This window comes from Drosophila pseudoobscura, chromosome 3, assembly GCF_009870125.1.
Source record: "Drosophila pseudoobscura strain MV-25-SWS-2005 chromosome 3, UCI_Dpse_MV25, whole genome shotgun sequence".
Classification (NCBI taxonomy): Eukaryota; Metazoa; Arthropoda; class Insecta; order Diptera; family Drosophilidae; genus Drosophila; species Drosophila pseudoobscura.
Window position 1 is genome coordinate 16,105,171 of NC_046680.1, and position 26,882 is coordinate 16,132,052.

General features: G+C 44.2%; 7 protein-coding genes across 15 annotated transcripts; 4 read left to right on the forward strand and 3 right to left on the reverse strand.

Moving 5' to 3' along the window:
- Nucleotides 1-1,931: 1,931 nt before the first annotated feature.
- On the forward strand, nucleotides 1,932-6,214 carry LOC4804910 (ATPase ASNA1 homolog). Of its 2 annotated transcripts, none has more exons than XM_001361358.4 (5): nucleotides 1,932-1,936; nucleotides 4,744-4,971; nucleotides 5,065-5,182; nucleotides 5,250-5,690; nucleotides 5,749-6,214. In XM_001361358.4, exons 2-5 carry the CDS (start codon nucleotides 4,859-4,861, stop codon nucleotides 6,085-6,087), a joined length of 1,011 nt encoding a protein of 336 aa, XP_001361395.1. In that variant the 5' UTR covers nucleotides 1,932-1,936; nucleotides 4,744-4,858; the 3' UTR covers nucleotides 6,088-6,214. The 2 variants fall into 2 exon arrangements, with proteins under 2 accessions (XP_001361395.1, XP_033235104.1); XM_033379213.1 differs by lacking the exon at nucleotides 1,932-1,936 and having other exon boundaries at nucleotides 4,766-4,784; nucleotides 4,849-4,971.
- Gpo2 (Glycerophosphate oxidase 2) lies at nucleotides 6,151-8,563 on the reverse strand. The gene has a single exon (XM_001361359.4). The coding sequence runs from the start codon at nucleotides 8,414-8,416 to the stop codon at nucleotides 6,269-6,271; it is 2,148 nt and encodes a 715-aa protein (XP_001361396.1). The 5' UTR covers nucleotides 8,417-8,563; the 3' UTR covers nucleotides 6,151-6,268.
- A 51-nt stretch (nucleotides 8,564-8,614) lies between these two features.
- Nucleotides 8,615-10,519, reverse strand: Cyt-b5 (Cytochrome b5). Of its 2 annotated transcripts, none has more exons than XM_001361360.5 (2): nucleotides 10,290-10,519; nucleotides 8,615-9,284 (listed from the first exon to the last, which is right to left on the reverse strand). In XM_001361360.5, exons 1-2 carry the CDS (start codon nucleotides 10,407-10,409, stop codon nucleotides 8,997-8,999), a joined length of 408 nt encoding a protein of 135 aa, XP_001361397.2. In that variant the 5' UTR covers nucleotides 10,410-10,519; the 3' UTR covers nucleotides 8,615-8,996. The 2 variants fall into 2 exon arrangements, with proteins under 2 accessions (XP_001361397.2, XP_015040275.1); XM_015184789.2 differs by lacking the exon at nucleotides 10,290-10,519 and adding an exon at nucleotides 9,378-9,407.
- A 1,366-nt stretch (nucleotides 10,520-11,885) lies between these two features.
- On the forward strand, nucleotides 11,886-18,704 carry Drat (Death resistor Adh domain containing target). 2 transcript variants are annotated; one of them, XM_015184790.2, is made up of 3 exons: nucleotides 11,886-12,093; nucleotides 16,770-17,588; nucleotides 17,666-18,704. In XM_015184790.2, the coding sequence occupies exons 2-3, from the start codon at nucleotides 16,864-16,866 to the stop codon at nucleotides 18,081-18,083; spliced, it is 1,143 nt and encodes a 380-aa protein (XP_015040276.1). In that variant the 5' UTR covers nucleotides 11,886-12,093; nucleotides 16,770-16,863; the 3' UTR covers nucleotides 18,084-18,704. The 2 variants fall into 2 exon arrangements, with proteins under 2 accessions (XP_015040276.1, XP_001361398.2); XM_001361361.5 differs by lacking the exon at nucleotides 11,886-12,093 and adding an exon at nucleotides 15,355-15,630.
- A 360-nt stretch (nucleotides 18,705-19,064) lies between these two features.
- Nucleotides 19,065-20,427, forward strand: LOC6898691 (uncharacterized). 4 transcript variants are annotated; one of them, XM_002138660.3, is made up of 5 exons: nucleotides 19,065-19,208; nucleotides 19,269-19,413; nucleotides 19,480-19,605; nucleotides 19,671-19,820; nucleotides 19,886-20,427. In XM_002138660.3, the coding sequence occupies exons 1-5, from the start codon at nucleotides 19,081-19,083 to the stop codon at nucleotides 20,129-20,131; spliced, it is 795 nt and encodes a 264-aa protein (XP_002138696.2). In that variant the 5' UTR covers nucleotides 19,065-19,080; the 3' UTR covers nucleotides 20,132-20,427. The 4 variants fall into 4 exon arrangements, with proteins under 4 accessions (XP_002138696.2, XP_015040279.2, XP_015040277.2 ...); XM_015184793.2 differs by lacking the exon at nucleotides 19,671-19,820 and having other exon boundaries at nucleotides 20,018-20,427; XM_015184791.2 differs by lacking the exon at nucleotides 19,886-20,427 and having other exon boundaries at nucleotides 19,675-19,804.
- Nucleotides 20,295-23,546, forward strand: Orc1 (origin recognition complex subunit 1). The gene is made up of 3 exons (XM_001361362.4): nucleotides 20,295-21,778; nucleotides 21,835-22,716; nucleotides 22,778-23,546. The coding sequence occupies exons 1-3, from the start codon at nucleotides 20,449-20,451 to the stop codon at nucleotides 23,371-23,373; spliced, it is 2,808 nt and encodes a 935-aa protein (XP_001361399.3). The 5' UTR covers nucleotides 20,295-20,448; the 3' UTR covers nucleotides 23,374-23,546.
- PIG-G (phosphatidylinositol glycan anchor biosynthesis class G) lies at nucleotides 23,433-26,780 on the reverse strand. Of its 3 annotated transcripts, XM_001361363.4 has the most exons (8): nucleotides 26,524-26,780; nucleotides 26,079-26,457; nucleotides 25,842-26,021; nucleotides 25,643-25,773; nucleotides 25,367-25,581; nucleotides 25,090-25,304; nucleotides 24,305-25,035; nucleotides 23,433-24,245 (listed from the first exon to the last, which is right to left on the reverse strand). In XM_001361363.4, the coding sequence occupies exons 1-8, from the start codon at nucleotides 26,685-26,687 to the stop codon at nucleotides 23,468-23,470; spliced, it is 2,793 nt and encodes a 930-aa protein (XP_001361400.3). In that variant the 5' UTR covers nucleotides 26,688-26,780; the 3' UTR covers nucleotides 23,433-23,467. The 3 variants fall into 3 exon arrangements, with proteins under 3 accessions (XP_001361400.3, XP_033235103.1, XP_015040280.2); XM_015184794.2 differs by lacking the exon at nucleotides 23,433-24,245 and having other exon boundaries at nucleotides 24,721-25,012; nucleotides 26,524-26,779; XM_033379212.1 differs by lacking the exons at nucleotides 25,367-25,581; nucleotides 25,643-25,773; nucleotides 25,842-26,021; nucleotides 26,079-26,457; nucleotides 26,524-26,780 and having other exon boundaries at nucleotides 24,305-25,012; nucleotides 25,090-25,226.
- Nucleotides 26,781-26,882: the final 102 nt, after the last annotated feature.

Below are 26,882 nucleotides of genomic sequence, written 5' to 3' on the forward strand. Positions count from 1 at the left end.
AATGCGCACTTTGTTCGCGGAAGATGCAACTATTCAGTCGGCAATCGTTGGAGTTAAGCTTTCACAGTTACTTACCGACTTCCGTCGAATCCATTGACTTGTGGAATCTAATCCGCTGTCGCTGGAGTGCCGCCGGCTGGAGTGTGCTTGGGAATGTCGAACAGAGGCATAGCACAGCAAAGGAAAGGTCGTTCTTTGCGATGGAAATTCCGGCCCTCTTGTTTTTTTATGCAGAACTGTGGCCCGTGATTCAACGGGATTTCTGCGAGTGACTGATGGGGCTGTCAACTCAATAGACCTGCGCTGTGTGGGCGGGGGCGGAAGGAGCCTGTTGCATGCACGTGGCGCGCCACGACCTCTTCGTTTTTTTTATTTGCCAAACGGATTGAATTGTTTAAAACCCAAAATGCTCAACATAATTCAGTTTAAAGAGTGGCAGAGCATTAAGCTAAAAAGAGAACGAGGATTGTATGATAAGTATAAGGTATGATAAGGGCGGGAGAGGAGCCGTTTCCAGCGGCAACAAGAAGCCAAGTGATAAGGACTCTACAAGTTTCCACTGCTCGGCTCACTAATCGGATTTAATTTAATTAGTTGCCGCTGCGCTTCGTGTCTCAAAAGCGTTGCCTGGCAGGCGAGAAGAGGCAGGCGGCAACGGCAGCCTTCATGCTGCAGGAGCAGCAACCGGGGAGGGACCCGTTTCAGACGATACGCAGCTAACGGCAACAACAGCAGAGCAGCCACCACATTGCAAAAGACAAGGCGAAGGCTAAGGGGAGAAAGGGAAAATCCCACGATGAAGAAAGAGGGAAAGAAAGAGAAATGGCCGCATACCTCATAGCAAATTGTCAGGTGCTAAGCTATGATAAAGTACACTCAACAAAATATGTTGATCCCAAAAATACCCTGGAGATGGGGGTGAGGTGAGGAAATTTCCCTATCAAAACGCGCCTGATAAGAACATTTATTACATACATACACACAAGATGTACATATTTATACGAGGTGAGCCTTGCCGAGAGAGCCCCTTTCACGATAGCCCCTATTTGGCAGATCTGATGAAAGCAGGGTGCTTGGCGTAGGTGCTGGCTTACCTTTAACTTAATATACCTTGTGCTAACCGCAGGACAGGTCAGAGTTGGTTTTGAAAGTTGTATATATAGGTATGTATGTACATACATACATGAGTGGTATGGGTAAAGGGGAGGTCCAGGTAATTGAAACGCTTATTTCAACAAAATTGGCATTCCCTGGAATACGTCTGCAGTTGTTGGTGTGCTTGTGTTTGGGTGGGATGGGGTGTTGTGGGTTGTGGGTTGTGCGGTTGGGTTTTTTGTTTATGGAAGTTTTATTGTTTAACTTTCCACTTTTCGTCCATGCGAGCCCCCGTACAAAAGGGGGAAAGGGCGCGTATGTTGGTATATACAAACATTCATACATGTATGTATATGTTTGCATGTGTATTGTGTGTGCTTTGGACCAAAGCTGAAATGGTCATAAAATTTAATGCGCTCATATTTAATGAAACAGGGGTGGAAAATATATAGATAGATCATTTTACCCTAACTCTGAAACTGATTGAAATTGAACTGTTTCGGCCTAAATGGGATGTCAACTAAAACCGCGGTACAAAATGTATTTTTAGCCCTGCAAATAACCTGGAGCCAATATCTAAAAATCGAATTGTCAATAGATTATCTATTTACCATTAATTGATGTGTATTTAATTTACTAGCTGCCACGAGTGGAAGGAATTTCCTTTATTCTATTTATGATAAAAATATTCCCATTCGTACCAGCATGGTATCAGAAAGGTGAGACACCCGATTCCTGTTAAGCACTATAAGTGAATGAATTCCGATACAGTTATTGTATACTGTAATCGCCCAAAAGAAACGACTTTTGGGAAGATTTTTTTTTTCGTAATAAAGTTTAAGCTAAGTGGAATATAATGTCTTAAAGATGGCAACGATTGATCGGTATGGGAATCATATATTTTGGGCCTTCCTTTCTCTTTATCGTTTATAAAATTCACTTATAGCCGATATCTACTGTACTATTTGCAGTCGTTATTTACGTGAGCTCTCTCAACATTTTTTTAGATGAGCTGTCGGATTGTGTGCATAAAGATTTCCATATTACTTACCCATGCTGATGGTGGGTGGACGGTGGGGCACAGCTTCCGTATGACGCGATACGCGATAAAGAACTTTGTTTTACTAATGGGTGAGTACGTCTGCACTAGGCGAGACAAATAGTCTAGGCGGGCCGGGCTTTTGCCCGCTATTGCGATCACTGCGAACTGGAAAGGAACTCGGCGTGGTGCGACAATAGAACTCGCAGCTTAAGAGATTTACGATTCACGATAAAAAAAACCAACGTTAGCAATCCGAATTTTAAAGGTATTTTCGCCACTATTTATAGCTTCTGGAGCCAGCTTTTGCGAAGCTTGTGGTTAATAATTATACATATGTACATATATGTATTCTTTTTTTATTTTCCAATTTTCGCTTTCTAGGGCTTGTTTGTGATAAGCTCGCGATTTGCTCAATAAACAGTCCCGGCCGTAGCGAGCGCGGGAGCGGAGACAGAGACGCCAAGCATCCGCGACACTTTATTGTGATTTTCTTGCGTTCCGTTCCCGCTTTTGTGCATTTAATAGGCACGAAAGAAAGAAGCAGAGCCCTGAGAAATTGGTCGCAATAACATACACAGTGGCGCGATACTTGACTATGACCTTTATTCGAGTACTAGAGCCACCACGCAATGTTTTTTAGACAATTCTTGATTGATTTCGACTCTATGGTGATTTGATTATTCAAATTTTGGCTGTTGCGCCAGTATTATGAACTAAATCTAATTTATGAGTTCGATTGGCTCACAGCTGTTTCGTGTCTGAACTAGTTCACCATCGATGACAGCAAAAAAGTCGATTCCCGTTACAGCGATAGCATGGCAACCCTGCAAATACCAGCAACATTGACGGAACATTTTTATTAAAACCGTGTTTTCGTCAAAATAAAATACATGCGAGTACTAAAAAGTAATTAATCCTGATTAAAATTAATTCAACAATCATATAAAATTATCTGGGCAAAGCTGAGAGATCTAAATAGCTAGTAATATTCAACGGAATATCAAAAACAAGGAATATGTAAAATAGAACTTGATTTCGTCAGTATATTTACGGTATATTTTTCAAATGAGATGGTATATTTTGAAATATTTCTGTGGGACGGTATATTTTAACGATAAGTCCGCGGTCACACTGCTGTCGATAGTGGGCACCATCGATAGTAGACGATAGGTTTTCGAAAAACATCGACAGTGCAATCGATAGTTCTCCAACTCTAGTTCAAAAAACATCGCTGACATTTAATAGTAGTTTAATTTTCAATGTTATATAGAATTCCAATAAATGCAAGTATTTCGAATAGGCCAATCATGTAGAAAATTGATTCATCAATCGTGAAAAATTGAGTGGGCATAGATAAAGGCCCGGTTGACAACATTTAAATCCTTGTCGCTCTCACATTCAAAAAAGTTCGATTTGGCGCGCACCACTCGGTATATTTTGTATATTTTGGTGCTGTTCTGAGGGTCATACTGTAGAAACTGGTTTTCGCCGGTGTGGTGTTTTTTAGTGCTAAATGGTATTTTTGTCATCTATTAATTTAATTTTCAATGTTTTATAGAAATCCAATAAACGCAAGTATTTCGAACAAACCAATCATGTATAGAATTGATTCATCAATCGTACAAAATTGAGTGGGCATGGCTAAATATTCCATATAGATAGTATTATTCAACGGAACAAAGAATATGAGAAAATTTGAATTTGCCGCAATTCGCCGCAGTTCGCCCCAGTTCGCCTTAGCAACAATGAGTCTCATTTCATACACAAAAGTTGCGGCAACATTTACTTGAAAACCGTTTTTTGGTCAAAATAAAATACATAAAGGCAATTAAAAGATGCAATCTTGTAGAAAATGCATTTATCTATGGGATAAAGCTAAGTGGACAAATCTATATAGCTTGAAATATAGGCAATACCCGATTCGCCGCAGTTTCGCTATTGCAACAATGAGTCCCATTCCATACACAAATGTTGCTAATTCCATGCACACATACCCTGGGGGAAAAGGATGTTATAGAATTGTGAATACGTTTGTCTTCCAAGGCTCAGTAGGTATCAGGATCGAGATAAATATATACAAGATACTAATAATACACATGAATAAGTCAAAAAAATATCAATTTGAGAAAAGGTCTTAATAAATTACGTTTGATCTTCATATAAAATTAGCGAAATAGGGTGTACTAAGGGCTATAGACGCATCACGTCTTCGAATACCAGCAACATTGCGACTCTTTTCTTTGTTGAACTTTTTCGTTTAACCCTTTTTTTACAATAAATACAATAAAAGCAAGTACTAAAAACTAACGAATTGTGTAGAAAATTGATTCATCAATGGGCTAAAATTATGTGGGCATGGCTAAATGTTCTATATAGCTAGTAATATTCAACCGAAGAAAGAAAACTGTAAAATCGAACTTCCATTCGTCAGTATATTTGCGGTATATTTTTAAATTGACAGAGTATATTTTATATTATTGTCAAATTTTTATTATTATTGTCGCGTCGCGCCACCCACTCTCCGCCCACAACAATTGATGTTCAATTGATGTTCAATTGATGTAAAAACAAGAATTACTCCAACATCTATTCCTTGACTCGGCAAGGCGGGCGGCCAAATAATCCTAGGCTACTCAAGAGTAGCATGGTAACTTAAAACCTAAAAAAAAATTCCTCATTTTACTTAATTTTCTTTCGCGTTATCTTGATTGGTTTGGCAATATGGTCGACAACCTGGAGCCGCTACCCGCAAGCCTGCAAAATCTCGTGGAGCAAGATTCCTTGAAGTGGATTTTTGTTGGCGGTAAAGGTGGCGTGGGCAAGACAACTTGCAGGTGAGAGTGAGACGATACGAGCACCTAGAAACAGGTGCAGACATGAGAACGTCTGGCTAATTCCATTGATGTTTGCGTTCGTGTATTTCTCAGCTCGAGCTTGGCCGTGCAATTGGCAAAGGTGCGCGAGTCGGTGCTCATTATTTCAACAGACCCAGCACATAATATATCAGATGCCTTCGACCAGAAGTTCACGAAGGTGCCCACAAAGGTAATTCGGAGACCGTTGCCAACTTTTGCAGAGTGCTCTAATTCGATTTGATGCTGCTAACCACCAGGTGAATGGCTTCGACAACTTGTTTGCTATGGAAATAGACCCAAACGCGGGCCTCAACGAGTTGCCCGAGGAGTATTTTGAGGGTGAAAACGAGGCTCTACGCGTTAGCAAGGGCGTCATGCAGGAGATGATCAATGCTTTACCCGGCATCGATGAGGCCATGAGTTACGCCGAGGTGATGAAGCTGGTGAAGGGCATGAACTTCTCCGTAGTCGTGTTTGACACAGCACCCACCGGACATACGCTTCGCCTTATTGCATTCCCGCAGGTGGTGGAGAAAGGCCTGGGCAAGCTGCTGCGTCTCAAGATGAAGGTGGCACCTCTTCTAACGCAATTCGCCTCCATGCTGGGCATGGCCGATGTGAATGTGGACACCCTGTCGCAGAAGCTGGACGACATGCTGCGAGTGATCACCCAGGTTAACGAGCAGTTTAAAAATCCAGTAAGTAGCCAAAACAGACCAAAATTCGGACTTGGGACTGAATTGCTTCTGTTGACAGGATCAAACCACATTCGTTTGCGTGTGCATTGCCGAGTTCTTCTCCCTATATGAGACGGAACGACTAATCCAAGAGCTGACTAAGTGCGGCATCGATGTACACAACATAATCGTCAATCAGCTGCTGTTCCTGAACAATTCACACAGCGCTTGCAAAATGTGCGCCTCTCGCTATAAGATACAAGAGAAATACTTGGACCAGATTGCCGATTTGTACGAGGACTTCCATGTTACCAAGCTGCCGTTGCTTGAGAAGGAAGTACGTGGTCCGGACAGCATCAAGGCCTTCTCTGAGAACCTAATGACGCCCTACGATCCCAAAGCGAAGCCAAAGGAGTAAGAAAAAATCCACAGAGTGTATGCATTACCACAAATACTTGTGACTAACCGAATTATGTGTGAATTGGAATACTTCAAATAAATTATATTTATGGTCTCGGTCCCAAAGGATCCGTTCCTACGCGAAATACTCTACAAGGATTGATACCACAAGCATTAACAACGTGCTAGCCTACAGAGCGTTAAAGTCCACCGCATGCCCGCTCCACTGGTACTGTATGGGGATGGTGGTTGCTTACAGACATAAGCTTTTGATCTATACAAATCTTGGCGTAGCGCAGGTATTCGGTATCCCCTTGAACTACGGCCGACATGAGCAGCAGGAACTCGTACAGATTGACCTTTCCCTGTGCGTGGCAGTCGATGTCGCGTAGGACGTTGTGCATCAGATCGACGGGCACTTCCTTGACACCCATCGCCTTCATCGCCTTGCAGCAGTTGTTGATTGTCACGTAGCCGGTGTTGTTCTCCTCTAGGCTCCTGAAGTGCGTCACATATTTCTGTACCTGCTGCACTGACATCTTAATGGGGACGCTGAGATGGATGGGATCCTCGCTCAGCTGGCCCATTTGGGTATTGAGAAATCTGCGCGCATCGTCAATCTCCTTGGCCTTGCGCTCGTTGGACCACTTCAGCTCGCGGCCCATAACGTTCGCCACCTGTGGCAGGATCTCGTCCGCCACCTGCACATTGAGGAATGCCACGCGCAGCCGGCGGGCCACCATATCGACCAGTGTGCAGGCATAGTCTTTCACGCCCTGCTTTACATCGGCCTCTATGTAGGGAAACTCCGAGTGTAGCCTCTTTCCGACTATGGGCCAACCTTTGCCGCTACTGGTGGCGTTGACGGCCACCTTGAAGGCATTGGAGCCGTACGTGTTCGCGAGATGCTCGGCGACTTCACGCTCCATGCCAAAGTCCCGCACCAACCGTATGAACATCCTTGGCGACCACCCATTGGCTCCATCAAGCTTGCAAGCGTCCGCCGTTACCGAATGTGGTCGGAGAACGTCTATATTGCCGTATTTAATGGCAGCGTTGACGGCCTTTTCGGCCAGCATGCGGAACGAGGACCAGGTGCCGCCCACAATGGAGACCATGTTCCTGGGACCCAGATTGACGACGTGATTCTTCAGTAGGGTGTTATTCAGTGATGCCGATTCGACCGGCATTGCCTTGAAGGCGCCCCAAACAGCAAGAACGTCGCACCGGCGCACATCGAAGTTGGGGCTGACAAAATGCTTGATTCCGTCCAGCAGGCACTGCACTTCTCGCTCCGACGGCTGCGGCTGTACAGACGTAGTTCCAGGCTCATCGAAGACTTCGTTGCTGGTTCCCACGAGAGTGTGTCCCTGCCAGGGAAGAAAGAATATCGAACCACCATTTTTCGTGTGGGGATCGAACACGCCGACATTCTCGGGACAGTAGAAACGCGGAAAGACGGCAATAGAACCCCAGCTGCTAGTGCATAGCGGCGCTGCCAAGGGATCCTCCATCAAGCGCACGCTGTCGCTCAAGTGTCCGGTGGCATTTATGACTATCTTCGCCCTTATCTTGTAGGACTTGCCCGTCAGCTGGTCAACGGCCTTGGCGCCGCCAATATTTCCATCCTTGTTCTTGATCAGATTTTCGACTTTCATGTGGTTGCAGATGTCTGCTCCGTAGCGGGCCGACGTCAATGCCACTGAGAGGCACATGCGGGCATCGTCATACTGCTTCTCGTAGAAGATAAAGGCTCCAAAGAGATCCCCTCTTCGCATTATTGGAAATATATCCACAGCCTCCTCGGCGCTGACATACTCGAAGCTCTTTGTTCCCTTAGGAGCCAGCATGTGGTACAAGCTTAGCTCCAGGTAGTAGAGGGGGGCCTGCCACCAGTGATGTATTGGAAGCATGATTGGCACTGGCTGGTTGAGATGCGGCGCCAGATTCCCAATACTGCTTCGTTCCATCAGAGAGCTCTGCACGCGCCGAAAGGCGGCACGATCGAAGCGCCTTATCGCCTGTTCCAAGTCCCTGAAGCCGCCGTGCAACAGCTTGCTGGACTTGGATGAAGTGCCGCTGCCAAAGTCGTCGGCCTCGACTAGGGCCGTTTTAAGGCCCCGCGTGGCCGCATCCAGGGCGCAACCGGCTCCCACTGCGCCGCCGCCAATAATGAGGACATCGTACATGTTCGATTTGAAGGCGTCCAGGCAAAACTTGCGCGTGGGCAGCTCCCGCTTCATCTGTGGAATCTGCTCCACTCCGTTGGACATATCATCATATGAAAAATTGCTATTGGCCAGCTTGGAGCTGCCAAACATCACTGCCACCTGCAGGATCTTGGCCATTGTGGGCAATGTTCTAGATCTGTCTGTGTTTGCGCCGGTCTACTTCCTTTCGGTTGAGAATATCCACTTGCAGCAGCTGAAATTTAGATATTTAAAATATTGAATTTTTAAATGGTTTCTCCCAGATAAACTAACAAATAAAACTGAATAAGTTTTTCATTTCTTTTTTTCTAAATCTGTTCAACGTACACACACATATTAGATGTTTTATTTTTTTATTTGGTTTTCGTTTTGTGTCGCAAAGTTAGAATATCATTAATAACAGAGCTCAAGCCAAGCCCACCGCCTGAAGGAATTACAAAGAGTAAGAGTACAAAAGAAGGTCAAATGCTAAAAAACATCCAGCAGAATTATCTTTAAAACTTAGCAGAAATGTACTATAAAAAATCACTACGCCCTGCTTCTGCTCCTGTCCATGCAATCATCGGATCCCATTCCATTAACTAATCCTCTACAAGCGTCCGGGTCCAGACCGAGTGTGATTTGTAGACTGCGTGTATACCTAACTAAGTGGTAAGTGGGAGGAACGCACGGCCGTTCCGCTGAAGCAGGCGTAGTCTCTTCTGGCTCCTAATGTCTTCTACTGCTGCTTGGCACTGCCGAAGAAGTACTTGTAGAAGAGGGTGGCCACCAGGCAGAGGACCAGGGGCAGCAGCCACGTCTTCATCGAGCTCTCCTCGTTCTGCGTGTCCGTGCTCCAGGTGGGCTCAGACTTCTGCGCTACGTTGGTACGTTCGCTCTCCACCAGCTCTCCGATTTTGTACTTTGTCATCATTTCACGGGCATCGTTGCTGTGTCCCACATCCTCAAAATTCTCTGTGGCATCTTTGCCAGCTTGCTCGATTAGCACTTCCTCGCCGCCGGGATGCTGCAAAAGGAACGGAAAAGAAAGGAAAATAAATATTCGCATACATCATTGTTGCTGGTATTGATATGCTGGCCAAATATGCTAATGACTGACCCTGAAAGAATACATCCACAAGTAACGAAAAAAGGGAACACAAACAGCGAAGATCACGGTGATCGGGCGAATGTTTAAAACATGACCTAGTGGTTGTTTCGTTTCCTGGGAGCGGCTGCGGCAGACATTGGAATTAGAATATAAACTGAAGTGCGAAGCATTGTCATCCACACTATTACTATTTTCAAGCCACAAAATGCAGCGTCATCGTTAGTTTGAGGTTCTAGCCAGCTTATCAAGAGTGCACGAAGCAATCTCAATGATATCAGTGGGGGCGGGTCGGTTTCTTAGACCTGCTTCATCGGAGTGATGGAGTAAAGCAAATGATATGATATTACACCCAAAAACAATGGTATTGCGTAGGAATTGTCTACCCACCCAAATGAGATGCAAATGCGGACCCAGGTTTTGCTTAACATTTGACCCCTCGCTACATATGCCCATGTGCTCGTACAATACATATGTGCATGTATTGTATGTATCTATGTAGCTACGTACATAGTTATGAATATTGTGAGCGGATAGTTTCGCAACTCGAAGCGTCGAGCGATTTAAACAGACAAAGCGGAAGGCAACAGCAGTTTCGACAACTAAAAGGGGGCTCGGATAGATGTGATGAAGCAGAGAAAAAGCAACGTGCCGATGTCTACTAGAAATTTCTGTGAAACTCGAAATATAATCGTCGACATCAGCCACAGGTCAATCAATGTTCACGGGTCAAAGTACAAATCTAATTCCGCCTGTTTTTGCTCACACGCAGGGTGCATTTTTCATGAGCACATGTGTGTCTGCCTCTGCCTGCCAGTGTCTGCCTTTCCAGGTACTCCAGCATTGTAGACAAAGCCTCAGATAAGGGCGTCCTAGTTTCGACGTGTACCAATCTTGTTGTTGTCACCCCAGTCGATTTCTCACCTCGTTCAAAAACGCCGTGACATCGTACACACTGTTGTGGATGAGCAGCCAGGTATCCTTGTTGGTGTTGTGCTTAGCAACCTCGGCCCGCGTAAAACTTTTCTTCCCATCGCCAGACATGTTGAATGTTGATCACTTCACTTGTTGATTTGATTGCTAATACGCGTTGCGTCGCGTTTAATTGTTAATCATTCGAGCTAGTGATGTAAAAAAACATCGATGTTTTTCTGCCGATGTTTACTGATGTTTTCCGATGTTTTTTCTGCTAACGATGTTAAGTGATTGCAAAACATCGGTAGTTTAATTTCATATCATTGCGTATTTGTCTTCTGTAAGCAGCTACACAGCAGTGCCAAAGTAAGTTAACATATTTGAATTAAAATGAATCAAATTTACTATAGATGGTATACATTTGTTTAAATATGAACACAATAAGAGAAACGGAAGTTTTGAAACATCGTTTCATTCAAACTTACATCACTATTGTTAATCATTCGAGCTAGTGATGTAAAAAAACATCGATGTTTTTCTGCCGATGTTTACTGATGTTTTCCGATGTTTTTTCTGCTAACTATGTTAAGTGATTGCAAAACATCGGTAGTTTAATTTCATATCATTGCGTATTTGTCTTCTGTAAGCAGCAACAGACTTAAAATGAATCAAATTTACTATAGATGGTATACATTTGTTTAAATATGAATACAATAAGAGAAAGGGAAGTTTTGAAACATCGGTCATACATCGGCATCGATATTTTCATTCAAACTTACATCACTATTGTTAATCATTCGATCATCATACCGTAAATATACCATCTCATTTGAAAAATATACCGTAAATATACCGAATTCAAGTTCTTTTTTACATATTCCTCGTTTTTAATATTCCGTTGAATATTACTAGCTATATAGAACATTTAGCCGTGCCCACATAATTTTATCCCATTGATGAATAAATTTTCTACAAGATTGGATAGTTTTTAATCCTTGCTTTTATTGTATGTATTGTAAAAAAAAAGTTGAAACGAAAAATTTGATGAGTGATGAGTATATGATCTCGATCCTGATACCTATTCTTGGTCCCTACAAGAAGACAATAAGCTTTAAAATATCGTTGATATATTGAAAATAATATTAAATAATTGAAAATTGTTTTTGCCTGGTATGACAAACATATTCACAATTCTATAACATTCATTTCTCCTAGGGTATGTGTGCATAGAATAAGTCTCATTGTTGCTTTACCCGATTCAAGTTCGGTTATCGATACTATCGACTGGATACGAGTGATGCGCGCCAAATAGAAATTGTTTGAAAGTGAATGAGCGACAGGGATTTAAATGCAATCAATTGGAATAAATGATGCACTAAAGTGCGATTTGAGATAGCGAAAATTCAAAAAATGATTTAAAATAAGGTTTAAGCTAAAAAGGTGAACACATCTAGCAACGAACTAGTTCCACTGTACCAAGCTATAACGGTTAACTTTGAACTGCCAAAATCTTACCGTGCTCTGCGCAATCTCAAATATTACATTTAAGCGTACGCCCTGGTTCGCTTATATTTAGCAAAGGAGACTTCAAAGTCAAACCTATCCTGCAGCTCCAGTATCACAAACGAAACAGTAGCCAAGGATTGGCAAGCAAAACAAGAGTGGCAAAAGTTACTAAAAATTGCAACGCTGCAGAGGCGTTTTTATAATTACAATTAAAGTTAACAGACACTGAACATATTTTGATATCCAACAGTAGAAGCATTTTATATATGTAATTGAGGAGTAGCGAAGCTTTTAACTTTTTTACAAGGTAAGTAGTGAATTAATCCATATTACGCAATTTGCTTCCTTGCAAAAACATGGTGGAGCTGAGACTCTCTTGCTCCACCTTACTCAAATTTCCGGCTTCGATTTTTCACCCTCTGAGGATTTCTGCTGCGTAGTTTGAGTCCCAATCAGGGCGTTTTTTGCGGGTTAATACGATTATGTACATATGTAAATATGTATATATTTTGATACATAGATTTATGTATCAAAGTGTATCGACATAGTATCCTGTTTTACCTACCGTAATAAACATTATAATTTCTATCATGGGCAGGACTCATGCGTGAGATCGAATCAAAGCGAAAACAACATTTGAAGGGAGCAACAAAAATAAAGTCAAGTGTCTTGTAAATTAAAAAGTTTGTTTTTTGTTTTTACAAGCACAATAGCACGCGTTCAACTATACTATCATTAAAAGAGCACTTTCTTATCAGCACTTAAAGATTTGGGCTAACTCTGTGCTGAAAGAACGCTTCCACCCTCGAAAATTATAAAAAACCTTCAACATAGATTCCCATTAAAATTTGTTACATTGTTAACACTTACTTAAAGTTACACAATTACAATGTGGGGGATACTCTTTCACGAGATCAGAAGATCATTCAGTCACAAGCCAAATATACCCCAGAAATATCACCGGTTACTAAGCATTAAGAATATCGCACAATTTATAATTCATACTTAGCTTATTAAAACACAATCAAGGATAGTAAATTAGAGTATATGCCACTCGGGGTTGATGGAAACACAAGGAAAAACAAAGTCGGACGGCTCTGTTCCTGATTGCGATCGCCGTTGATCGCTTTCGCACACAAAGGGACTAAAAATAGCCAGTTCATCGCGGTCGACTGTCAAAGAGTGCAATAAAATGTTATGCCTCATTGCTGCATAATTTTTTACATCTGCTGCAGGCCGCGGCCCACATTTTTTCGGCGCGACGACGCGACAAATTTGCATTCCCGATCAATCATTAAGTTTGATTGATTCAGCCCATTAAATACAATTAACTGGAATGTTGTCCAATAACAAATAAATAAATAATTCAGTAAACAGTAAGCTTGTGTGGAGCTGATCGAGATGAGGAGAGAGGATCATGATCTCTTCGGCATGTCCAAAGTTCTTCTTGTTGCTTTAATTGGAGCCGAGTCCGAGCTTTTAATTAAAGATATGTACATATGTATTTGTGTACATTTATTGCTCGTAATCATTGTATAAATTCGTTTTGTTTTAAATGGTACTTTAGCCTTTTCCTCCGAACAGATGTTGCATCCGAAATACATACATAGATACAACGAACTCTGTTACGGCTGTAATTAGGGGGTAGATGGTTGATGTTGGATGCAGTTTTCAGGAAAATAATAATTTACATATGTACATAACTGCATTTTTGTATTTATGTATATACATACATATGTATGTACGCACATACCTAGGTATATATGGCTCACAAAGAAAAACAAAGTACGCACAAAGAAGCTGTTCATTCATCTCCGCATTCGACTGCCGCATTTTTTCCCGTCCATTACAGTGGGGAGGCAGACAGAACACCAATGCAGAGAGAGAGAGTGAGATAGAGAGAGAGAGAGAGAGAGCGAAAGAGAGTACGAGACGTTGTCCAGGCATACGTGCTGTGCGTGATTATCACGCAACTAGCACGTGCTTTTGGCTTGGCTTTGGCTCTGTTGTTCTTGCCCTCTTACACTCTCATTCAAACATCCACCTCACCACTCTCTCGCGCTTTACAAACAAAAACAATCTAAATACAAACAGAGAGTGACAGATACATACTGTGGTTTAAAAAAGTATACATACATATTTGTACCTACATATGTATGTATATCCCAGTAGCATTGTATTTCTAAATGAACATTGTGGAACTGCTTGAATGAAGTGTCGCTATGTTTCAGTTATGTACGTGAAGAGGCGACACAGAAATTTCTTTTAACGAAATTTAAACCGTAATAAATATGTATTTTTAACGTTGCTACAGAAATCTCTTTGGGTTATTTTCAAATATCTATCAGTCATAACCTAGGTCAACAAAGATGTTTGGTGACTTGGAATAAATGAAACACATTTCACAAAAAAGTAAAGCCTCAAATATGTATGTGCATACGTACATACATACCTACATAAATATTTATGAGATACCGCTGATAAACTGCATAGTAATAAGCGCCAAGGTCGTATATAGAATTTTTTTGTGCACTGTATATAACACACTTATGCAAGATTGCTGTTTGTTTATTCTGGTTTTTGCCTGGTAACGCATTCGACGCATTTCAATTACATATTGTAAGTGCTTGGATTTTTCTAGTGCAGTAGGTGTAGATTGCAATCAAATCAGAACGGGATGAGCTGTAGTAAAGACTCCGACGTGACTAATGGGGCATCCTCATCGCCCCCGCCCCCACATGGACTTTTAATATGTGTCGTAGAAAGATCTAAAAAAAACTTCTTTGGCCGCCACCCGGCAACACAGTCGACTACATTTTGGCAAGAGGTTCGTTTTGACCAGTTCTCGGACTTTGTTTTGGACATAAATCTGTCGCACGCGTTGGCCAAGTGCATTTGTTTTTCTTGATTAGTATTTTTTTGTTTGTTTTATTATGCCCCTTTCGCTACTCTGCTATATGGATGTATGTATGTATATATTTATATACATATATATTTCAAGAGTGTAAATTCAGATAAACAACATTCTCCATCTCAGAGATACCCGCCAGTTGGGGTACATCGAATTGTGTGTACACTCGGGGAAAGGGGTATTTGCTGGTGCAACGACTACGCTATAAATAAATATGAAATTTTCTCATTTCACGAAATGTTTCATATTATATGCGTTTCTACAGATTTTATATTCCAGCAGAGAGGGAAATCTAAAGCAGAGAGAGGAAGAACAAGATATTCATGGCCTTTATATATCAGGCAGTCCGTGCGTGCTCAAAATATGCTGTTGTTGTTCGAAGGGTACATTAATCAAAAGGTATGGCAGCCCACTGTTGAGCTGTCATAGATTGCAGACTCCACGCAGGTATGCAGCAACTCTGCACTCATCAATTAGGCACTTCACAATGGCATAGTTTTCTATCTCACCAACTGGAGTACATATGTATGAATAAACTGATTTCTTTCTTCCCCCTTAAGCAATTAAAAAAAAAAATAGAATATCAAGTGCACGAAAAGTCCCTTAATTCGTCTTACCATACCTTCTGTTTAATCTACTCTGGCCGGCCTGTTTTGCTTTTAGCTGCCGCTCCGGCGCATTTACGACTGAGTTGTTCTTTGGAAGTGCGCTGGTCAAGACGCGAAAATCTGAAACAAAGTGCAGCAAAGAGAAAGATCCGTCTAAAAATATTAGTAAAAGTGTTAAAAGAAAGTGCTAGCAGTAATAATTTACAACATTGTGCTACATTGAGATAGCCATAGAAGCAACTGTAAACGCACAGTAGGAAAGAGAGGACTACGAAATGCCGGTCGATATTTGTAGTCAACCCCACACTTTGCTCAGTACAAGAAGGTAAACTAAACGTACATACATACATATGTATAAATTATGGCTCAATGAAAGTGACAGGGCTGAAATATATTGAAATTTAGCCTATCTCGGTACGATTTCGTGATGGTCGATGGTCGATTATCCATCCAGTCATTCTTATCGCGCTGGACTGCAATATCCACTAATTGGCAAGCTAGACGAGCCAGTACATACTATAAATAACATATATGATACTCGTGGTAAAAAGAAGCGAACCAATTTTATCTTTTTTATGAGCAATTATTTTTCCAGCGCTGGTCATATATTAGGCAAATCTAATGAGAGGCGTTATCTGATAATTAAAGTATTTTCAAGTCATTGAGGTGAAGGGATCCATATCAACCAGCAACCACTCTTCCGAATGCTGAATAAATAAAGCATATTTATCTACGAATGCCTGCCCACTTGGCCTTTCAGATACGCCTTAGCTGGCGCACCCCCTACATTGTTAGTTCACGAAAAAAACAAATTACATACTTGAATATTATTTACATGGGAAACGCTGAAATGTTGTTGGCATTGAAATCTAGAATTATCGTTTTTGTTGTATTTGTACAGAAGGAAAAGCGGACGGAGGAAAAAATTTGCTATAGCATATCAAGTTCTGATGAGAATGCGATTTAGACCCAATCCGACCAATCAGATCAAGATTTTCATCCATTTCCTCAATTTGTAAAATCTGTTAAAATGTATCGACTTTGTCGCCGGTATGGAAATAGACTTAATGCATTCGAAATTTTAAATCTATTCAGGCTATCTTCGGGGGCCGAAGCTTTGAGTGCCCTTGAATTTCGAGCGTTCGTGTATTTGTATGGGAGTTGTTTTTCGAAATCTTTATTCTATTGCAACTACTATATCAAATAGTGACGACATTTGTATTTTTTTGCTGACTCAGTTTGTATTATTACATACTTAAGAGGTTAAATTGTTTTTTTGAACGATCTTTGCTATGATGGGTATATGATTTAGAGACGCGAACTTGCTATTTCCGACAACTTTAAGAAAAGAGATGTCAAATTATGCGTAGCTGCCAAGAACTCGACATTATTTATGGGGGATACTTTGGGGGTACTTATCCTGCCTTGTGACATCAAAAACATTTATCCATTGTTCATTTGCAGCGGAACAACAGATACCTCGCTGTCGTTAAACTCATTGTCCCTGACGTCTGCTCTGCCGCCGACCGATACAGATCTTCATCATAGACCTCACAACATGAACAAATTGTGTCGCCAAGTGTCAATTGAGTCGCCCGGGCCGGGGGCTAAAAACTGCGTCTTCAACTTTTTTGTGCCCATCGAGGACACGCCAGCACTGGGTGCTCGGATCAGGATTGTGTGCGCAGGCGCATGCTACCGTCGACGGGATCGCTCCAATTCTATAACCAGCATGTCGTCAGTGTCCTCAGAGTTGAGCGATTACTGTCCGTCGGTGAATTCGATGTCGCCCGCTCACCAGGGCATTCGAGAGGGCTCGTTCTTTCCGGGCTTCGAGGTGGCAGGCGTAATTGAGGCCCTTGGCTCAGAGGTCACAGAGACCAACAACTGTGGACTGCGGATCGGACAGCGCGTTATTGTCTATCCGTTCGATGAGACCCCGGCCGGTTATGCCGAGCTCCTGGTGGTACCCGATTTGAAGCACATCGTGCCCATACCCGACAGCCTGCCAATGGAGGTGGCGGCTATGCTGCCCACGGGCGCCCTATTGGCCATGAACGCCGTCTTCAAGGCCCAAGCCGTGGTCACACAAATCCTCGCTCAGCGCGCAAGCTCTGATCCAAAGAAGAAGTGCAAAATCCTAATTGTCGGAACTGGTGGCCTTGCACTGTGGGCAGTGCGTATTGCTTCCTATCATTTTGCCTTGGCTGGCGCCGATAATGTGGACATCACAGTGGCTAGTCTTCGAGACGAGGGCTTCCGTTTGGCCACAGAAATTAAGAAGTAAGTGAAATTGGATTGTGCTGCTCCAGACTTAATACTAACATGAAAATTCTGTGTTCGTGTCTTTCCCCCTGCAGTGTCAGTGTTGTTCAGTGGAACGAATGCTTGTATGAGCCACAGCTTATTGAGCGCACCAAGGATGTATGCGGTGGGGCTGTCGATGTGGTGATTGACTTTGGTACAACTTCCAGAAGTCTCCATCGGTCCATGCACTGCCTGTCTAAGGGTGGTGTGGTCTTGATCAGCGACGAGGTGGCCGAGAAGTTGCTACCAAAGTTTTCAAGGCTGTCGAACGAGTACCAGCAGGAGATTACACCAATTTCAAATGGTACCGCCGAACAGCTGGCGGAACTGGTGGAGCTGGTTGCCACAAAGAAGATTGAGCCGCCGCCACACTCCGTGTTCCCCTGCGAGCAGGCCGCCGAGGTTATCCAGAAGCTGTGTAACTCCGAAATACCAGGACGCGCCATTCTTCGCTTCCACGACATAGAATAGACGTTGGGTCGGAGGCCAAGCAGCATATTCTCTGCTATCAAAACATTAATTCATTCAATATCGATATTTGTTAGTTGTATTCAAGTGACACACAACCACAAAACACTGCAAGCAACCTGCAACACTCTCGAAGCGGATTCAATTGTGCTTAATTTGTTGTTGGCTCTTGTTTTGTAACATTATTTAGGACTGTAGCCATACGCAGTGATGCTTATCCTCATTTCGTTTCATTGATTTGATTTAGAGTTCTAAGAATTTTGAGTATTATTGTATGTACATATAGATTGTGATTTATTTTATTTTTAAGCAAACCAAACCAAACCACACCCGAGATACTCGTACTTTTGCGTATATGAGTACAGGTCATCCAACACTAACTTAACCCCAAACAACCCAATGAGAATCAGTAGTCGAATATTATGCTTCTTTAATGATTTTAGTAACGGACACAAAGCAGAAGCGGATTACAGAATAAATGTTATACGTATTATACATAAAATTGTTACGCATGCGATGCAAGACGTTTAATTCAATTGCTTGATGTTTATACTCATTACGTACGTACCCAAAACAACATTATACTCTACTCTTATTCATAAATAAAAGCACACCAATTACCAATGCAAAAGATTCTCTGGCAGCCATCTATAGCCCAACGATGACTCAGTACTCATCATGCTACTGTTCGGATCTAGTTCTTTACTTTCACTGCACCGTACGCCAGGTACTTTTGTTCTCCAAGAGTATGTAGAATATATATACTATAGTATATAGTATCGTATCAAATTCTTATAGTTTAGCGTGAATTAAGGTTTTACCGTGATATTCTGACAGCCATGCCACGACAGTTCCACTTCGTACTAGAGACTGTGTATTATAGCCCTCCTTATCCGACAACACATCATAGAAGGCGCTCATTGACCACTCCGATTTGTAGATATATTGGAAGCGTATAAAAAAGTATAATATTATAATATAAGCGACTATATTCTGGATCATGCAAGAGCGCCGCCGAAGACTTCGGGCATATCGGAAGTCACGCAGAAAATTCTCCTGCACTGTTTACGGCATCACCTTGGCCTGGCTGGTGCTGGCCCTAACTCAGTGGTTGGCTGTCTGCTTGCTGTAAGTTTAGTTGAGACTTGGTGCAGTGGTGCCGTTGAATCTTTGCATTCTAATCTTTAGAAAGGACTTCCGAGATAACGTCAACAAGTATTATTGGATAAGTTTGATATTCTTTATTTCTGCTATGCTTTTGTTCTCAATGTTTATATTCATCAAGAGTCTGCGATTCGTGCTCTGCCTAAACTGGCTGCTCAGCTTACTCATTGTGAGTAGTTGTGATTCGATATGGTAAGACAGCCGGTTGAGTTTTCTCATGTTTATATCCGTTTAGGTGGAGTTTCTGATCATCGGACTATTCGCGCTGTCGGCGCAAACTGATTGGAAAAACTTGATCGCATGGTTCCTCATCTGTGCGCTCTTGACATATCTTTTCATATTAATCGGATCCATTTTACCGGTAAATATAGCTATGTACATATGTACATCTCTAAGCCCCAATCTCGACCTCATAATCTTTCATAGCAAGACCTTACTCTGAATGTAGTCATTCTGTTTGTGGTAGCTTTCCTCATCCTTTCTATCACCGTCTTCATGAGTATGATGCATAAAATTATGAATATGTCGTATTCTTTCTACGCTTATATGGTTTGTATTGGGCTCATTGTGCTGATGGTAGGTCTAGGTGTCGTCCCATGGATATACTCCTATAAGGCGTCTTTTATCCTTATCCTTCTCAGTTCGTGATGTACCATGCCCAGACAATCAATGGCGGACGCTTTGCTGAGATGCGTCTCCGAGACTACCTGCTGGCATCTCTCATCCTCTTCAACGACTTCATCATCATTTACATGTTAACCATCTACCCACAGGTCATCAACAGCAAAAAGTCAACGCCGTCCAACACTACAGTTTCATATCATTCCAAAGACAGCAGTTATGAAGACAGCACGACCACAACTGAGTTAGTTGTAAATTGGGGTTGAGTTGACCAAATAGAAGGATGGAAGGCACGCATTGCCAACAATTTTGTTCCTGGGTTTAACTTCACAAACTAAAAATCGAATGTCTTGGATTTAAATTTTAACGTTTTATTGAGGTGTGATCCGTGGTGAGTTTCGTAATAAACTAAATAATAACAAACGCGACGAACAGTGTTGGAAAGCAAACGAAAATAAATTGCGCCAAAAAGAAGCAACGCAAAGAAGAGATTGTGGAACAGAAAACTCAACCTATTTAAAATAGCTGACGAATCAGAATTTCGGCACTAAAACAGCTCGACTCTCCATAAATCAACAACGCTATGGTTAACAAAGAAAATGTGATTAGTTGTTGCCAGCAGGTGAAGTGGATCGGTAGCCACGACCCCAGCAAGTTTGTGAAAAATCTTGAGCACAAAAACGTGTACTTCTATGAAAAGTGCATTTACGGGCCATTGACACTAACAGTGGGAGACTACATATTGGTGTCCAATGCAGATGCGGCAGAACCAGATACGGTGGATGGTTGCGATGTCGCCAAGATCCTTTATCTGTACGAGCTTCGAGAAATGACCCACAAAGAGCCCTGCCGAGCCATCGTCCAGTGGTACTCTCGTCCAAGCGCCATTCCGCATAAGGAGTTTGATGCAGACGATATTGCCGTTGACTTCAACCTGGAAGTGATCGAAGAGCATCGTCCCTACGACAACGACGTGGCCTTGGGAGCCATTTACCGAAAGTGTCTGGTACTGGAAAGCACATCACAACTCTCTGCCGAGCAGATAGTGCAACGCGCTTCAGTTAAACTGAAATCTTCTGACTACCCCATGTTTGTAAGCCGATACAAGTTCATCAAGGTGAAGAAGCTTTATCGCCTGATACCCCTGGAGATACAGCTGGACGAGCCCGATGACAAATCATCATCCCGATCCCGATCACGGAAATCGCTATCAAACCGTAATGAACCCAAATCAGGTTCAGCCTCAGCGCGAAAAGCGAAGATGTTGGCTGTTGCTGGTGAGGCACCTACCACGGAGAAACGAAGGCGGGCTTCCATGGCCGCGGCCAGTTCGCTGGAGTTTGTGGATGTCAACTACTTCAACTGCGAGAACAAAGTGTCGCCCATCAAGATAGTAGGGGGTCGCAGCGTGGTGCGGCTTTCGGAGAAGAAAAAGAGCTCTTCCAGAGCTGAGGCAGAGGTTAATGCCAACTATCTGACGGCTTCCCCGCTGACAGAAAAGAACGCCAAAGTGGAGACGCCCAAGTCCAGGGCGTCGGCTGCACGCCGTAACCTGAATCTGAGTTTGGACAGAGGCGCAGACAGCACAGCGGACTCGGACTGTCTGAATTATTCAATAGTGCAGCAGACGCCGGACCCAAAGACACCCTCAAATGATATGAAAATTAAACTGCGCATCTCGGAGCGAAGAAAGTCTGTGCGCCTTGCTTCGATAGATCACGATCCCCTAGCCGTTGACGATCCCAAAGACACACCTACCACACAGGGACGCAAGCGACTTGGTGTCAACAATGGGGACATTTATCACACTCCCACTAAGAAAGCGAGGGAGCCGCTGGACATCAATACCGGTGCCCAGGAGACTCCCTCGACGCGACGGAAGAGCATCCTTAAGTCGGCCACTAGTCGACTGGGTAAGTCGATAGGTTGTCCCCTATTAGGCGACCCACTCTAATCTTCTCTACTACAGCTGAGGGCACACCCAGAAGAAGCATCCAACTATCCAACATTGTGGAGCAGCGTGTGTTCAAAGACAATGAAATAATATCGACACCTAAAAGAGGGCGCAAAACGAAGTCCATTGAGGACGCGGACGCAGACTACTCGCCAAGATCTGTTCAGAAAACGCCCACTCGTACTCGACGCATAAGCGCCACTGCCAAGTCAACAGTGACCCCGATTCGTGGCACCGCTGCAACTTCAGCTTCAGCTGCACCGATAACACCTTCACAAAAGCTGAAGAAAATACGCGCCGGCGAGCTCAGTCCTAGCATGCAGCAGCGATCGGGCAAGCCCGTGGATGAATCTCGCAAGTCCCAGCTGCAGCTGGCACGTGAGCAGCTACACGTCTCCGTTGTGCCCAAGAGCCTGCCGTGTCGCGAAAAGGAGTTCGAGAACATCTACAGTTTTCTGGAGGGCAAGATTCAGGACCAGTGCGGTGGCTGTATGTATGTATCTGGCGTCCCTGGCACTGGTAAGACTGCCACTGTCACAGGAGTCATTCGCACACTTCAACGCCTAGTCAGTCAGGACAAGCTAGCCGACTTTGATTTTCTTGAGATTAACGGAATGCGCCTGACCGAGCCGCGCCAGGCCTACGTCCAGATATACAAACAGCTCACTGGCAAGACTGTGTCTTGGGAGCATGCTCACACGCTGCTGGAGAAGCGTTTCACCACGCCAGCACCGAGGCGCGTGACCACAGTTCTGCTAGTAGATGAACTGGACATATTGTGCAACAGGCGCCAGGATGTGGTCTACAATCTGCTCGATTGGCCGACCAAATCAGCTGCCAGACTGGTTGTGGTCACAATAGCCAACACAATGGATCTCCCTGAACGTCTGCTAATGGGTAAGCTATCAATCCCCCAAATCCATCAAGCAGTTCCACTAAAGTCTTGACAATTTTCCAGGCAAAGTAACATCCCGTCTGGGCCTCACTCGCCTCACGTTCCAGCCATATACTCACAAGCAGCTGCAGGAAATCGTCACCGCCCGCCTGGGCGGGTCGGAGGCGTTCAAGGGGGAGGCTGTCCAACTGGTGGCGCGCAAGGTGGCCGCAGTGTCGGGAGATGCTCGTCGTGCGCTGGATATTTGCCGTCGGGCCACGGAAATAGCTGACACGGCTCGTGATAAGTGTGTGACAATGCTGCACGTGCAGCAGGCGCTTGGCGAGATGATAGCGAGCGCAAAGGTACAGGCCATAAAGAACTGTTCGCGACTGGAACAGATCTTCTTGCAAGCTGTGGCTGCCGAGGTCACACGCACTGGTGTCGAGGAATCTACCTTCATGGGTGTGTACACCCAGGTGGAGACAATTGCGGCGTTCATGGGAGTCTCCCTGCCACCGCCAGGACGAGCCTTGCGGCTCTGCGCCAAGCTGGGGGCCGAGCGCCTCATCATAAGCGAGCACTCGCGCAACGATCTCTTTCAGAAAATTCTGCTGAACGTCAGCGCTGACGATATCCACTATGCCCTCCGTGTGGGAGAGATTGCGGCTGCCAACTGATTATCATTCATATTACTTAAAAGACAATTTCATAGCTCACTATCCATCCACATGTTTTCTTACGTTAAGCGTTTTAAAAGTAATATAATTAATATTAAGCGTCCTGTTTAAACAATTTAAAGTACAAACTCGTTATTAAAAAAACAAAATAGAACACCAGCACCGTGTAACAGTCGTAAAGCACTTTCGGTGAGAAGACGGAATAAATAAAGAGGTGGTAGCGGAAGCCAACCATTAGACAGAGGTAGAAGGCTGCCGGCAGCATGACCAGGCTGGCATATAGCGGAGCTACCAGCGAGTCCGCGGCAATCGAGTAGGGTGGTTGCAGCTGCATAATGCCCACACTGCGCAGATCAGAACGGAGCGTGTGTACAATAAGGTAGAGGAAGGAATGTATTTCCGCGCTGTACGTATTGAGGGTGACGAACAGCGCGACAATGGCCGGATTGTAGCTCGTCTGACCTATGTAGCCCGGCGTCAGGTCAATTGTCGAGAGGCTGTTCGAGTTTCCCTGGTAGAAATAGAACATTCTGGCCACAAATATGGTCATGATGATCTTGTACACATGAACAAGACGCACCGAGAACTTTCTGGCACTGGTGCCAAAGGCATCGCATAGCTTGTACGTCTCATCCAGAGCTATGAGCAGCGTAGGCAGCAGTATAATGTTCTGTACCTTCTGCAACAAAGCCGCCAGCAATAGGGAGCTAGTCAGATTAGCTTGCAGCAACTGCAGTAGAACGTTTTTTGGCGGCATCTCATCGAATCTTTTATCTAAACGAGTTTGTGGAAGCGCCGCCCGATAGCCCAGCACCAAGACCAGTGCAAGGCAGCACCAAAATATCACCAGAGTGGGGACCATGATGCGAGATCTGTAAAACATTAAGCGATTAGTAAAGTTTTTTCGGCTTATAGATCGATTTAAGCATACGTCAGGTACGGGGGCAGCTCGAAGAACTGCACCTGGCCGTTGAGACCGCGATAGCAGTATACCACAATAAATGCCGCTCCACTGGCAATGCTCTGCGGCAGTTGGCTAAACTTGCGCAGGCGTGCCCAAAGCAACATCAGCGAGAACAACATAAGGGTGCTGCGGATGGCATGGAACCTGTGCAGGTAACGCATGAGTGTGAGCAGAATAAGCACCACAAAAATCTTGCGCTGTTGCCAAAGACATGTATAGGCAATCTTGTGCAAGTGCCGCCCATCCAGCTCCACATTGGCCTTGGTGATGCGTCGTCGCAACGTTCTAAGTGCGGTGAACAGGATGAGAGTGTTGCCCAAATAGTACCAGGTCTTGTACTCGAACTCTATGAATGACGAGGATCCCAGCGTAAAGGTGCGAATTGCAAAGCATACGAGCAGGGGTAGCGGCAATGGAATGGAGAGCTTCAGGCGACGAGTGTATACAGGTGGCAGGGCTATCTTCAGCAGAGCCTGCGCTACATCGAATGTTATATAAATGGACAAGGCCAGGGGCACGACGATTAGGATGCTATAAAGCATTGAGCTTGTGAAGATTATATCGAATATATGGCTGGCCACATTGAGCACAGCAGCCATAGCCGTACAGACCAGCAATTGCCCCGCCTTGAGGCTGTCCAATTTTAACTGATCCGTTATGTCCAAGAACAGGACGCTAAGCACGATATGAAGGGATGTCTGAAAAATTATTGAAAACGGATGCTGTACATAGAATGCATTGCATAAACTTACGGCGGTGGTAAGCGACAGTCCCAATACAATGAATCCGTAGTCAAACTTTACCAGCGACTCTGAGAGGAGCCCGGAAATCTCGCGAGACAAACGAATGTAATTCAACTTGGCATTCTGATAGAGCACCTGGCTGGTCCCGCTGCCGTCCCCATCCCGAAGCGGCAACAGCAGCTGCCTGTGCAGCAGAGTCGCGTTTTGATACCAGGTGTAGTAATCTAAAAATATTATATAGCTTGCTCAGTTAATATAAATAAGGTGGATATTGTAGCATACACACCGCTGCGGCGCACTTTTTCATGGCCGAACTTCACTCTGGCCTTGTTCAACAGGTGATGGGCGTTGTAAAAGTAGGCGTACATCTCGTGCTCCAATGATAATGACTGCAGCATCTCCGGTATCAGGCAGCCAATGGACAGGGAAGGTATCTCAACAGACAGTAGCACCGCCAAGGTGGGTGCTAAGTCGATTTGGTTATATCGCTTACTGCCAGAACTGAACAAAGTTGAAACTCGATTAACAGAAGCACCCAGGTTTAATGTAAGCGGGCCTGTACCTGGGCTTGGAGCAGTTCTTCGAATACAAATACAGCGGCACCAGAGTTTCCGCTGGCGTGTTGCCTCCATGTCCACCGCCATCAGCCATGCCGTGGTCGCCTGTCAACAGGACCAGGTAGTTTGGAAAGTTCTGCGGTTGTGTTCATTTCAAAATATTACGACTTAGCAGAAATACCTGATTTTTCAAATTTCTCTCACCCTATGATCCAGTATCTTTTGAACCGACTCGTCCATTTCCTTCAGTTTGTGTTGCACCTTTGGACTCTCATTGCCCTCGACATGGCCAATGTGGTCCAAGCCTAGATAGTGCAGTATAAGTAAGGACCAGTCATTCATCTCCAGCTCTGACTCCAGCACTTTGGTCACGTTTCTGTCGCCCTGCGCCAAATCAAATTATTATTTGATCCGATAATATGTTGGGTGGCAATTACGCACCTCGTAGAAGTCGTTGACGAAAAAGGAGTCGTTGTTCTCCGCACGCCGTGTAAACTCACTGGGGAACAGGTTTGCCCAGGTGTGGTCACCGGCAAAGGACACGACGCGGTTCCGTTGTTTAAGCCGATGAAGCAGCGAGTCCTCCAACTGCTCTGTGTGGCCCACATTGAGTGCTATGTCGATAAAGTTGGAGAGAGTGCCGGTGGTAATGCTTTTCAGTCGTGGCATCGTCACCGTCGGTATGTCCACGTGAAGCGTCAACTTTTCGCAGGCCCTGGCAAAAGCTACTGGCATGGACGTGGCACTAGGAAAGTCTTCGCGCAAAGCATCCACAAGGAATAGTATAAAGGAGTCGTAGCTCGGTGGAGGCGGTTCCAGCCTGAAAAGAGAACACGTTATCAGGTTGTTATCTGGTCGCGTGCCGACACCGATATAGTTCACCTACTTTATGCCATGGAGTGTTGTTGGCCGGTCATTGGGTATGCTCTTTTCTTCCTCCGACGCCGAATAAGAGGCTGGAAAAAATCCAATAAGGAAGAGAACGGCTCCGCACATGAACAGAGTTAGCATGCAGAGCGTGTACCCCATCCGACTCTTGTGGTGCTCCATATCGCTTTTTGCATTGGAAATTGCCCGGCTCCTGACTGTAAACTCCGAAAGTGCCGCCCGCCTGTCAGTTTCAGAAGATAAACAAAGCGTATCGATAGCAGCCGAGAGACGATACTAACGATACAATATATATTTGTGTCCGTTCAGGCACAGAAAATGTACCAAACGAATTTGCTGTACTGTCTCCCAGGTCTT